The sequence below is a fragment of the Carassius auratus genome, chromosome 43 (assembly GCF_003368295.1).
Source record: "Carassius auratus strain Wakin chromosome 43, ASM336829v1, whole genome shotgun sequence".
Classification (NCBI taxonomy): domain Eukaryota; kingdom Metazoa; phylum Chordata; class Actinopteri; order Cypriniformes; family Cyprinidae; genus Carassius; species Carassius auratus.
In genome coordinates this window covers 12,935,785-12,950,676 of record NC_039285.1, presented here as the reverse complement: position 1 = coordinate 12,950,676, position 14,892 = coordinate 12,935,785, and the positions used below count along the sequence as shown (strand labels likewise).

General features: G+C 37.3%; 1 protein-coding gene across 1 annotated transcript in view; it reads left to right on the top strand.

The window, feature by feature from the left end:
* Window positions 1-1,948: 1,948 nt before the first annotated feature.
* The window catches only part of LOC113061742 (CXADR-like membrane protein), an 83,747-nt gene continuing 70,803 nt past the window's right edge, over window positions 1,949-14,892 (top strand). The window contains exon 1 of the mRNA XM_026231144.1: window positions 1,949-2,316. Within this exon, the coding sequence (XP_026086929.1) occupies window positions 2,286-2,316 (31 nt within the window). The 5' untranslated portion in view covers window positions 1,949-2,285. The remainder of the gene's footprint in view (window positions 2,317-14,892) is intronic.

The window sequence follows — 14,892 nt, the reverse complement described above, 5'->3', positions numbered from 1 at the left end:
CATTGAAAAAACTATCGTCACTATCGGTGTGACTATAAACAGGCATGGGGAGAACATGTCATTCACTTCTTCACCTCAAGCTTGTGTCCAAAGCATGACAGGGAGCTAGAGGAAGCAGTGTCTGATTCCCTACTCAGGGAACCATGGGTTACATTCGTAACCTGAGATGTTCCCTTTCAAGGGAACTTCGAACTGCATCCTGGGATGTTTATACGGCTTTCTGTGACAGTACCCCTTACGGCCAAAGGCCTAAGCTACATACCCAAGTCTTGCCTGTCACACAGGGGCTACCGCTAGCTTAAGCATAAGCTTGCTGAAAGAGCTGTCTCAACAGGTCTCTAGTGGCAACACCCTGTTTAGACAGGTATCCGAGGATACATAGGTGGAATGGCACCCAAGATGAACGAAGCTTTTACCAACTCAAGAAAGGGCAGGAAGCAACCGCATGAAGCCCTCACCATATGGGGTTTTAGAAAGAACGCAGAATACTAGCATGCAAACTTACCACAGTATGGATTTCAGAAAGTGCGCAAAGACTTCACGTGCACACTTACCATAGCATGGATTTTCAAATACTGTTCTAAGGAGGGACTCTCGTGGCACTCTGATAGAGCAGCTCATAGATGGAATGTTGCATCTCAAAACAGTATGATTGAGAGTCATCAACTCAATCTATGGAAACAATACTGAAGAGCTCTGGGGAAAAAACAGAGAACTAAGTGTCATATGAGAGGAGAACTCCGAGCTCAGAGTAATGCACTCATAGGCGACCCTTTTGGAAAAAAGGGGAGCGCTGCTAAACTACCACGTGAATCACCTACATAGCCCCTCATGTTGAGGTAAGCAGTGCTTGAGGTGTACAAATACATACACACTGGCTGAATGGACCTGAATGCAGCCTCGTCTGGCTCACCTTAACAAATGACGCAAAGATTGCGTGTTTATAGTCGAACCGGTAGTGACGTCAGAGGCTGTAGCCGGCCAACAAGTTGATGTTTTTTCAATGGATTTTTCAGACACGGTTCACGACGAGGTGTTCCCCATAGCGCCCCCTAGAGGACACAGTTCGAAGTTCCCTTGAAAGGGAAACTGTGTCATCTCAACAATAAGTTTTGACCTGAAACCTAAAAACTATACTGTGTGTGTGTGTGTGTGTGTGTAGTACAATATATTAAAATTGTATATAATACATTCTGCATAACCTATAAAAATATTTATTTACTGTTGTTCATTTGGTAGACTTTCAGAACACATTATTTACTTATTGTATAATATTTGATATAGTTTGAAAAAGTAAAAAAAAAAACTATAAAATGCTGTACGAGAATGTGAATATATGATTATATAGAGCCATTTAACGGTAATTTTCATCATCATTATAATAATAATTGTTATTTATTTATGTATTTATAATCATCATTGTTATTAAGCACATTTATAATGCAGGACATTTCATGCTAAATAAATATCTCCATGCATGTGGATCCATTTCTACATAACAGTATGATATCTCCTACTGAAATGTAATGGGAAATAAGCTTTGTTCTGATTTTATTAAATATGCGCACCCTTTTCACGGTAATTTTCCTGAGTCGCCGTCTTCTCATTGTTATTATTAGACGCTTTATAACAGGCTCTTTTATAAATCAGACAATTCTCAAGATCCATTTCTACAAGTATACGATATGGGATAAATCAGCAAAATTACTCACACGGGACATATTGTAAAAAAAAAAAAAAAAATAGACGTGACTTGCAGTAAAAATGCATACAAAAAAAAAAAAAAAAAAACTCTCTAGTGGCTTTTTGCATCCGCTTCAGTCTCCATCCGGACAGTGCGAGCGCTTCAGACTCTAGAGGTCTCCATCCATCCTTCAGCATCCACACACGCTCTGTGCATTCTTCTGCATTGGTCACAGACTCAGAGAGAGGGAGAGAGAGAGAGAGAGAGGGAGGGAGGGAGGGATGGAGGGAGAGGACACCGCGCAACGGCAACCTGAGACGCGCGTCCTCCGTCAGAGCGAACGGGAACTTTGATGGTTTGACGGTGAAACCTATGGAAACGTGGAGATGATGTTCCAGTCCTTTATGATGGATTCGTCTTTCAGCGTGTCCAGATATGTTGTCCTTGTGCTCGTCTCCTAATAGACTGCTGATCCATTTTTCTTCTCAAATAGCTTTTGTGATTGAACACTTGAGTCCGCGTGAAGAACGGTGAAGGAAACGGGGCGCATTGTTTGAATTTTCATTATCATAAAGGACTTCCAGTTCATACAGGATTCGTGATGTCTGCAGCATACCGCTCCTTGTTCCTTTGTAAGTAAACCGAGCTATTCATTCCTTTACAGTGTGGCGTGATGTTTCATTTTTGTACATCTTAGTTGCTCGTCTCTCTCTTGTATATATTGTTCACCTTCAGCCATGCCAAATAAGTTTCGGCATGTTTGAGCAATAGATCATCTTTTCAATACAAAGACATGCATTTAACAAATGTAACCTAAGCCTGGTCAGAAGTATAGTTCATAAGACCCCCACCCAGTTGAGTAAATCGAATCCAGATGGTTTTGGTTTTCTGGTTTTGTATGGGCTCTGATGAGTTACACCCTTCAGACAGACAACTCTTGAAAATAAAGGTCCCAGTTAGAAAATAAATAAATAAATGTTTTTACAGTCTAATGCCACCTTTTCAAGCCCAACTGAGAACTTTTTTATTCACTAGTTCTTTGGAAAACCATCCTGTTCTGGTTCTCCAATAAACCCAGAAACAATATGGTAGTTTAAAGCACCCATTAATTAAATATCAATGTCTTTTTGGTGTTTTAATCTTTAAAGAACCAGTTTGCTCAACTCAAAAACCCTGTGCAACCAAAATGGATCTTCAAAAAGAGATTTAATGAGGATCCTTTGTTTTAAGAATGTTCCATTGCGTTAGTGTCTGAGACCCCAATAACATAAGAATACATATAATGTAAGATATAATACAATGTCATTTTTTTTTGCATATATTTAACCATATATCACGACTTTGATGATTATTATGCATTATCCAAATACTATTGGGATAACAAAAGGTCACATTAGCCATTGCATTTGTTTAACGGCAGAAAATGTAACGTTTTTTGCAGAACGGAACAAAGACAGGGCACCTCGCCCAATCCAGATCTCTTAATTTGTTGTGACATCGGATGGCAAAAATAGATCCTCATGTTAAACGTCCGGAGTTGAGCCGCTGGCGCGAGCCGCTGGTGTCCGGTGGGCACGCGGGTCTCGCGTGTCTGCGTGTGCGGGGTCAGACCCCGGGAGGATGTGTGAGAGCATGCATGCGTCCCTGGGTCACATTCCGAGTCCTCCACCGTCTCGCTCGCGGGATTCTAGGGAGGCACGCGCGTTTGTAACGGGAGTTTAGTGCGCGTTATTATAATCACTGCGCCAAACTTTGTCCCGTCTTTCGTGTCGTCTGCGCGTGTGTGTGATGCAGGATGAAAGCGGTGTGTATTGAGTCTAGAACCTGCCTATTGTGCTCGCTAAATGTGTATTAAAATTCCTCGTGCATTCTCTGTGGCGTATTGAGAAGGTCAACGCTGCTGTGTAACACCCCTAAACAGAAGCACCAGCTTGCCGACAGCATTTCCACACACTGCGTTAAGGATTCCAGCAAAGTGACTCTTGCGAATATTGGAAATGATTTGGTTTTGGAAGTCACTTTTTCTGTGTCACAATCCTTGAAGACTTGATTACGAAAAGCTGCAGAACATATCAGCTAAAAAAAAGTATGTAGCTGATTTAAAACAGACATGTTGTCACACTATCTGGGGGTAAATTGGCACACTTGAAACCTTAGTAAAAGCTATTTCATGAGTTTTTAGCTACATTTAGTACAGTAGAGCTATCATGAAACACACAATGAAATGAAATGCCCCAAAATGCACAAGATAGCATAAAATATCAAAACATTATTTTGGATATCTAATATAATTTTCATTAATAAAATAAATTACAAAATTTAAAACCATGTGACAGTATTCCCTGTAAAAATGTGAGATTATGATGACACAAATTTAATACAGTTTCTTACTAAGCTCCCATGCGTCAAAATTGATAGAAAAATAAATTCAATTTTTGGGTTAAAATCTATTTAAATTTTATATTGAACCTTTTTTATGTAATCCATTCTGTATTTTATAGCAAAATAAAGTGTTACTGTTTAAATCAAAATAAATGGTTTCATGTACATTCCTGTCCATGATTTAATTTGAAATTAATTGCATTCTCAATATTACATTATTGCAATAGTAACTAATAAACCTGTGTTTACAAATGATATGTTTAATATCTGCACTGCATGTTTCCAATGCTTTGCTTATAGTGCTGAAACTGTAACCCACACACCTATGGGATGCTGCTAGTTGGCGTAATCTCATTAGGATGATGGCAAGATTGTAAGAAAAGACAGAGAGTGTGTTACAGTACATGCGCCCTGACACGTGCATCTAATTCATGGAAAATATTTCACAATATAAAGAATAAACACCCTTGTGTTTGCAAATTTGCATTTGCCTGAAAATAGCCGAATTGTCAAGATAAAAATTCACAGTTATCAATATCACAAAAGTTCTCAAAGTGAAATGTGATAATGTCCCTTTAGACTGCCTTTGGGGATATTATCACATTTCACTTTGATAACTTTTGTGATATTGACTTATCAATCAGGTTACTGCATTTTAAAAGTCATGCTTATTTGCTATTGTTTCCAATTTTGTTGCCTTTAGGCATCGACTAAGCCATATTTATTGTCAGATAGATTATTATAATTTTAATGTATTGTCTGGTTAAAGATTATCTTCATCTGTGTTCGTGAGAGAGGAATGGATTGAGAACTGACGCTGTGCTTGTAGCAGTCCCATTGGCTTGTGCATCAAATTAGTTAACTGAAAAAGCCTTGTAGTGTCATTATAAGTAAATTCCTTCGAGAATGTATAATTCCATTAATGGAAAAAAGCTTTTAAACTGTTAGGATTGGCATGTAGAGCTTATCTCATTGCTGAGAATCTTCAATGATGGACTGAATCAATAGTGCGGAATGGGGTAATTTCCATTTCATTTCATGTGATGCTTTCGAAGTTTTTACATTATTTAAGTCTAGCACCCTGGAGGAAAGTCAAATTTATTTAAAAGTCTTATAGCAAAAATGAGCTGCTATGAACTGCTGCTATCAGGAAATGAGCTATAAAACAGGACAAACCAACCAAACTGTACAGAAACTACATGGATGATTAATCACTAGTCAATCCCCTCGACTGACTTGAATGGAGATGTTAAATGGGAAGTCTGGGCAGTAATAACAGACTGTAATTCACTTGTCAGAAATGTAATGGAACCATAATAAAGAACTTTATCCATGTCATGTGACCACTTAGTGCTCATTCAACACAGCTGAGACTCTACAAAGTCATTCTGACCACTAAATATTTGGATTTCCATCACGCAGTAACTGAATGCATTCATCTGCATACTGTTTTGAATATCCATTGCAGATTGCCAATAGTTGCGCTAACATTGTAAAGTGTTGTTTAAAGTCACTCATTTTCACGTCCTGTTCTACATTTGGCTTATAACCACAGGCAGAAAGAAGATCTCTAGTATATGAAAATGACAGGACGTTGCAGACCCAGAGGTTATAAAATGACATCTCAATGTGCAAGTCCATGAATCACAGGAAATGTGCGTAGAATGAATAAACACACTAAACACACACACACAAATCAGACACGATTCGCATACAAGATACAATGCGATTTAATGATGGAAGCTTGGCCATTTTAACACATTTTTCTTAAACTAAACATTGGCACATATTATTTTGTATTTATTTATTTAATTATTTGTTTATTTATTTATTTATTTATTTATTTTATGTTTGTGTGTTTTTTCCCCAATAGATATTTATGAATTTTCATCTGGAGATTTTTGTTTAATGAAGCTCAGATGTTTGGTCCGGCAACGTAAATAGCATTGCAGTTTTCCAAGAAGTGGTTTGGACGTCTGGCTCTGTAGTGACATGAACATTCCTGAGGTTTTTCCATCAGGATATTATCCAGTTCAAGCCAATATCTACGATTAGGGACACAGCAATCCAGGTCTAAGTTTTTTTTTTTTCTCTCTCTCTCCCTTGGATATACTCTTTGCCATGGGATTATATGACAGTCCTCTACATTACAGACTCCGAGCTTCTAGTTAGCTGGTGCAGTGCTGTTATAACAAGCTTCTGCTGAAAGCTGTGCTTGTCTCCTGCTGCACCACATCTGAGGTGACACTGTCTCAGCTCTGAACTGAAATTCAATATTCTCCCAGTGCTGTCACGCCGCTGCTCCTCACAGTGCAGATAAACAGCTTGAAGACTTCTCCAGATGTGTTATTCTACTCGCTTGGCCTTGAGGAACATGTGGTGCCGTTTCTTTTGGTAAATCTGCTGTGACCGTCTTAGGGAGGTGCTTCGACTATGTAATAGAAGTCTTTTAAATGGTTGTTTACATCACTTGAGTTGCAATCTGTTTTATATATATATATATATATATATTGGCACAACCAATGGCACAAGTTTAGGGTGGAGGCTATCTTCTTGTCTGACCAATGCAAGATCAGGAGAGTAATACAGAAAATAGTTTCAAAACGTTTGATTTTAACCAATTAAGAACCCGTTGTAAATGATAAAGATAGTGAAACGTTGGTTTAGTAATGTATTATATGTAGCATTTCATTGTTACTCTTTCTCAAATAAAAATGTCATTTTGTTTCATCATTCCTGACATTTCAAGCAACCCTTCCCTCAGCTGTGGTCTCATATTTATAGACTAAAAGTAAATGTAAGCTTTATTTGTCTTAAATATAGTGCTGATCCTAGACCTGTGGAGCCCTACGCAAAACTGTGTTGGGGTGCGGGGAGTTATGAATGAATGAAACGCCTTTGTCCATGTTCACTCCATCTCAAAAGCACTTGATTTTTATGTAGAAAGGTCGACAGTGCACCGCATTAAAATAAATGGCATAAGCAGTTTTCAAAACCGCTGGCCAAATTCAAAAACAAAACTAAAATCAAATAATCTTTGAGAGCAAGGGGCCCCCTGATGTCCCCCGGCTCTGCTTAAATAGGAAAATAAAATCCTTTAGTTTATCACGCTCCTTGAGTGAAATAAATAAATACATAAATACATAAAAATCAAAGGAAGCCACAGTAAACACCAGTCCACATTTGAGTCGTTCTGTAGCCTATAAATCTCCAACTCTTTTTGACTCCCTGGTTAAATTACTCCCAGATTACTTTGGAGCTGCTCTACAGGAACTGCCAATTTTCCTTCATGGCTAACAGATGTTCATGATTGGTCCAGTTTGACAATAATTCGATCCAGCTGCACCTTGGCGTAGCAAAGCCCGGCTTGCTTACAATAAGTCATTGGTCATGACTCGGTCCTGATATGCAGGTTTTGGCTTGCAGAATTGCATGGCCCAACAGGATTTTGCTAATAGCCACCTCTATGGTTATTTGCAAGTGAAAGAATTGAGGATTGTGTGCAGTATTTGATGCAGTAAATAACTATGAAAGTCAATGATGCAAGGGCAATTACTTTTTGCCAGATTCCTGGAAGTATGTTGTTTGTAGCGAGTGTAAACAGTTTGATGAGGGTTCTCCTCAGTGAGGAACTGAGATTAGCACAGTGATAAACAATATAGCCAGAAGAATTGCCAATGAACCAAACAATGAATACTGCAAAGATAATCTACTAAACAGTTACTTTCTATGTGGTATTTTGGATTGGGCCAGTGGAGTGGATACACGTGCAATACACACCTATGTGTATTTATATAAATATATATTTATTATTAATTTATTGTTATAAATTGGCATATTAAAAAGTGATAAACAGTTAATTAAATGCCTGTTGCAATGTAACATGAAATTTAATTTAATTTGGTTATACTAGCTGTTTAAGTTACACTTATAAATCAGCTATCATATGCAAGGAATTATCCTCTTTGATGAAGCCCAAACAGGCAGAGGAGCTGACAATGTTGTGTCTAAAACATACAGTTACTCAATATTAACTTGTTTATTGAACGCTTGAATAAAAACAATGTCACACATGCAATTGTGCTGTCAGCAAATGCAGTTCCTCCTCAGTGAACTCAATTCCCCCTTTTGTGTTTAAGACGTGAATCTTGTTCATCATCCGTGCGTTGATGTACAACACAGATCGCACGCATTTGCTTACTTAAAACATCCAGAAAGACCAAATGAGAACAGTGTCCCATCTTTTGCATCATGTTGCTAGGAGTGATTTCGTCATGGATGTATATTGACTGAACACTCTCCTCCTGAGCCCGAGGCTTTGCTTACTTCCTCTCAAGAAGGGAAGCAGTACCTCAATGTAATCATGCCTGCTTGGCTGAGGCTGGCATTCTGTCTATTCTGAGCTCAAGCTGCGTTTGATCTCCTTTTCTTTTTTTTCAAGGAGGCAAGCAGGTATATATTTCTGTTTTTGGCGAGTAGCAGTGATCTGTCTATTCAGAGAGACAATAAATAAATAAATCGATTGGCAAAAAGATAACAAATTGCTTTAGGAGAAAAAAACCTATCTTATCAAATTTTGAAGAACGTACATGAGGATCATGGATATAAATGTAAGTGTTTGGTCAGGAAAGAATACGCAGGAGATAGCCTGCCCTGTTCGGAGAGATACAGCTTTGTTGGTCCACCAAGGCTGTTTTGTTGGAGCTTGAGAAATGGTTTGTCTGGTAAGGGAAGCTAGAGGCGGCTCTAATAGCAGATGCTCCTCAGTTTTGTCACCTGATCACTTACTGTATGCTAGTTCATGAATAAAATCAAGGAACTGATAGTTTTACCACAAAGTGATTGTTTATCAACCTTTAAAGGAACAGTTTAAATGAACCTTCTGTCATCTTTTCCTCACACTTTTGTTTATGTCTACAGCACACTCAAAAAAGCTGGAATGAAAATAAATGTCAGTGTCAACCCTGAAGAAACAAATATTTCATCATAAAGTGTATGCATGATCAATTTATTAAATTATTTAACAGTATATTAAAAATATGCTGAATACTATATTGTGTTAATATGTTATAATATATTGAATAATACAAAAGGAATTTCCACTTTCATAGGTTGAAAAATCTGTGACAATATATTTAGTTATGTAATAAAGGATAAAACGTTATGAATATTACATGTAATGCTATTTTTGTTTTCACTTCTAAATATATATTTTTATATTTGTCAGTATATAGCCTTACATTGTCAATGCATATATTGAACTATATTGAAAAATATAAGCACTAGTTTACCCTATATGGAAATGTATTATGTAATATATCACATTATATATTGCAGTATGTTCCAATATACAATTTTGTACCATAAAGTAAAGCTCCAAATATAGTACCTCAAAATTATCTTAGAAATGATTCTTAATGAGATGAGCAAACCAAAAACCTTTCCTTCTACTGTGTCTGTAAATTCACTTTTGTACAAGTCAGGATGCACTGCATTGACCTTATTAGAATTCTTTTTTTTTTTTTTTTTCATGACTAATTGACCTAATTTGATGCCAGGATGAACTTTCTATCATGGGTTAACTATTATTTTAAAATACGGATGGTGGAATTTTCACGTTTTTGTATATCCATCCAAATCCACTGATAATTGCTATCTGAGAGCTGTCTGCTTACGGGGAAATCAGAATAAGACAGCCTGACGATGCTGCTTATGTTTTGATTATTTAATGTTTTCATTGCCAATGCACAGAATGCCTGAAAGCAAGACATTCTACTACAGCAGGAAGGGATGTTAGATCCTCAGACAGGAAAGCATCTTTTGTCTCCCATCAGGAATTCATTAGCATGAGACTCCAGCTTTGTTTCCATCGGTTTGACAGACAGCTGTAATTGAATTGAATTGATTATAGATAGATACATATCTTCTCCACTGCAGACTCATGTTTCTCCATGTGGAGAGTGGCCTTTAGACTCTTTTCTCTTTTTTTTTGCTCATATTTTTTCTCTCTCTTTGTTCTGGGAAGGGTTGGAGATAGAATGTGAGGGGAAATGTTCCACGTCGCTCTATTTAGACACCCGCTGTTCCTTTCAATCTGAAACAGTCTATTAGCTCTGCTAGCAGACCAATCCATTTGCTGTTTTGAACTGCTCCAATGTCTTACTTTGGTTCCATCTTTCACGCCAACATCTTCCCCACCTTACTTACTCATCTACTAGTCTCTCTTCTTGCTTGTTTCTATCTACAAGTTTTCCTCTGATGGACATTATTCAGTCATGAACTGTTGAAAGGAAACATTTCAGTCATTCCTGTTAAAAAAAAAAAAAAAAAAAAAAAAAACACAAATTCTACATTTGTTCTGCTATTATCTGATGTGATAAGAGTGCATTTTTATTTATATATGCAGTTGTATGTGTATTTCCATTAATACAATTGTGCTTATATGTTTAAAACCACATAATTACCTTAAAATAATAGAGTACTGTCATTTGAAATTAGACAAATGATGTCTCAGAGCCAAGTACAAAAATATGCAAACATTTTAGCACTTAGACGTGTTCTTTGTAAAATCTTACATAAATGTACTTTAAAAATCACCATTCCAGAAAAGGAAAAGGCATCCATTCCATATCATGCCTCATTTGTTGTTGGCAAAGGCATTGTTTTACCTCTGAAAGGTCATTCATTAGTGAAAGAAATCTGCACAAAGGGCATATGATTGCATTGATCGTTTATTGAACTGACTGATGAGATGCAGGCCAGGGCTGAGGATTTTATGATTCTGTACTAAATTGAGTTTGAGTTGATGTTTGAACTTCCGAGACAATGTGTACCTAATGACTGTTATATATGTTCTCTTAATGGACCTCTTATGGATTTAAAATAAAGGAGTAAATAAACAAGTGAAACAGACATTGATGTTAAATCATAAAATCGCCAGGGTTTCACTTATTTTTCATATTGGTTGAGCTTTGATGATAAATAAATTCATGCAAAGAGTACAAGTAACGGGATTTCCTTCATGTCAGGAATTTTGTTGTGTTTTTTTTTTAATTATTATTATTTATTTATTTTTGCAACAGTGGTTCTTCATATTTTAATTATAGATGAGTTTCACTATAAACCTGCATTTGTATGCTGATCTCAGTGCATGATGATATTTGTTTTGCATCCATTAAGTTCCAAACCGCATTTTTTAATTATTATTATTATTATTATTATTATTATTAATAGACCATTTTAATTCAATTCACTGTTTAGTTTATTCAGATTTAACATACCAAATGGATAATAATCTGTGACCCCTCTTTATTTTCCTAACAAAAATAACTGTATGCCAATACATAAAGTATATTATAGTATCTCACAAATCATATTTCAGTGCCTAAGGTTTAACAATGTGCAAGCCAATATGCTAAAAAGTATTTTAAAAAAGGGATGATTTTGGATAGTCACCAATTGGAATGGATTTTATTTCTGGATTTTATAATCTGCATAAGCATTTGTACTTGTACAAGGAAGTAATATGCTTGGGTGATGAATGGCTTAATTATCAGGCCTCAGTGTCAGACATTTCGTTCTTCATACTAGAGCAAAAACATTACATAAAGAAGTATTGCTGATCAGTCGTTAGGCTGTCTGCAATTAACTCCCTAATGCGCCTGATTCCACCGACTCCAGTGTGCCCGTTTAACTAAGTGCCTTGACCTTTTAAGCGGCCAGTGGCTGCACACACTGAGTGTTTGCACTCAAGATTAAGCCCCTTGTCCAGGTGCTTTCACCTTGAGAAAATGGTATTGTGCACTACTCTGCTATAAAATGCACCCACCTTTCTTCTTTATTCTTTGGAAGCAGTTTCCGAACAGATGGTGTACCCACCCTCACTTTTTTTATGAGTCGTTAAACTTGACTTGTTGATGAAATGGAGACCTTCGTTACCCTGCTCATGCAAATGTGTATCTTTACAGTTTAATATATCTTCATTGTCGCTGCATACCAGGTGCTGGAAGTGTTGTATAGCCGACGGCACCTCCATACATTACACAGCACCTGAGAGAGGCAATATCATATACCTTTGCTATTAGCATCCAAAATACAGAAGATTTATTCAGAGATGCAGCCATAGCCTTTGGTTGCTTCCCTGTTTGGTTGAAACATGCACACTCCCACACTGAGACCTTGAGACTGGGTCTGCGTATGGCATAACAAGCTTACCGCACCTCAGGGAGCAAACATTAAAGCCATTCTCTTCCTGAGTCCCAGCCTGCAGCCATATTCCTCTGTTCATGCATAATTGTTTAGTCATTTTTGGCTTCACTTGCATCTCTTTCCAGCTGATTATTTATGATTTTCATGTCTCCATTAAACTAGAAAACAGCAATATTTCAAAGATAAGTATGCTTGAAATGGATGGACGGTAAGTGGTGGTCTTTGACAAGTCGGAAATACTAAAAATGCATGAATGTATTTGCACACAATGCTTCATTCACTATTAATTGGTCACAAGAGTTCCTATGTGAGCAGAAAATGTTCTCAGGTGCATGCACACATGAATTTATTTTATTGCCTCCTTTAGTGTTGATGAAACTGGATTATTCATAATAAGGGTGCATGTGATCCATATGAGGGCTTTCCTACGAAAAAGTACTGATTGTCAGTACTTATGTATTACACACACACACACACACACACATAAATATCAATAATGCATTCTGCTATAATTCTCTAAGGGCACTGGGAATGTGAAGTGCTGTATGTTTGATTACCGTCGGTATCAAATTTGACCTCAATTTAATTAAAATCTAAATAAAAAAACCTCAGTGAATCTGGATTCTTCTTGAAAACAGGTTTTACGCAGTGCATTCACTTTGTGCATTACCTTTATTAAGTGACACCCTAAAGTATACGTTCACTGTGCAGTGTTTTTAGTTACATTTCTTTATATCTGCACTTAATTCTATCTGAGACATATACAGTTCTCAGGTTTGGTAAATATTATTTTTTATTTTAAAAAAATTTAAGATTTATTTTAAAAGAACTCACATTGGCCTTATAAAATGCTTCACATTCCAAGTTTAACCTGCAGTAGTGATGTTATAGTAATATTTGCATACTGAATGTGGATTGGTGTTTTTTCTTGCATTTATTTGCATACCGATTTGCTTTGTTTATTGTATAACTGTGTTTAAACTGCAAAGATGGAATTCCATTGAGATGATACTTCTGACCATTCAAGTGTCTTCATGACCACAGCAAAGTGGATGTGGCATTTAATTTACAAAGAACCAAAGCTTTCAACCCTTAAAATGTTGACTGTTCTTTTGCAGCCTTGCTAGCAGCTGTATTTTTGGACATGGACATCAAAATGCTGTTTTTGAGTCACTACTGACTTGAAATAACATTTCAAAACTAGCTGCAGTAAAATTAAATCCCATTTAATCATATAATTTTGTTTCCTTTGTATTTTTATCCAGAGAAAGGATGTGGTGTATTCATATTTGGCATGATTTGTTGCCCTTGGTCCAGAGAGACTTGGAGGGAGAAAATAGCTATGTTTGCAAAATGAGGCTTTCAGAATAATAATAACAGACCTTAAACAATGCTTCGCATCTTCAGTAAACATTCTTATTGACTCTGACTTTGGATATATTGCAACATATGGAGCAACGGTGCCAATTTTATTATTTGCATCTCCTCTCGGGAGTTGTTACATTTGTTAACTCATGGTTGCTCTGGTCTTCATTTGCTCTTTGATTCTTCTTTGATTATGCAAAACCAACACAGTGTGATGTGAAAGGGCATGTGATCTCTTAGTTGGTTAACCTTTCCTCATGGATGCTCTTTGGATATTGAGCAATGTGGTGGATTCAGCTCCTCACCAGCCTCTGTGCTAATGAGGCAATTAAATCCCTGGTGTCGGTGTACAGAGGGCTGGGAGAGAGGGAGGAAAGGGAGTGTGCTGTCTCAGCAAAAAGCGGCCCAGAGCGCCCATTAAATTCCATCTGAATGGAGAAATGTCATCAACAATGGAGTTCCGCTGGGTGCCACACAGTCTTGTCACATGTCCCATGAAGTACTTGAACTGAATCTCCTGCTGGAGATTCCAATCCATCCAGTGGTTTGTGTTTTCCTTTTCTTGTGAAATGAGTAGGGTTTTTGCATTGAGATTCGGATGTTAATGTAAGAACAGGTCCTGATCAGCATGCATCACTCCTATGATGATAGCTTATACCAGGTGTGTCCAATCTTGGTCCTGCAAAAGATTCTAGTAATCCTGAAGACCTTGGTTCGAGGTTTGGACCTCAACTCTGCAGGAGAGTGGCCCTCCAGGAGCAGGATTGGACACTTCTCACTTGTATGTAAGGTTACAAATTTGTGCGGCTTCCCCAACTTCAAACCTCAGACCTGCTAGAAGACACAATGGGGAAGAACATGGGAAGAGGGTCTCAGGGCATCTCAAGGTGCCCTCTTTTGATTTTTTTCCCCATAAAAACAACCCCTAGCAACCACTTAGCAGTTCACTTACAACCAGAGGGCCCTTAAAACCAAAACTCTGTCACATGATCTCTTCATGTCCAAGCTCCACTCACATCCTTCTTATTTAGAAAGTGTGGTTTACAGCTCATGCAAGTAAATAAAGATTTTCAACTGCAAGATTGGTGCAAGAATTTCCATGTTGATAAATTGTGGTTAGTGCTGCTTTGCAATTAATAAATTAATTTTATTTAATTGGAATTTTATTTTTGGGGTGGCATGACTCTGTCCGTGGGCAGGAATAAACATTTTCTTTAGTTTTGACAAAAGCCTCAAAGCTGTCAAAAGTCCAC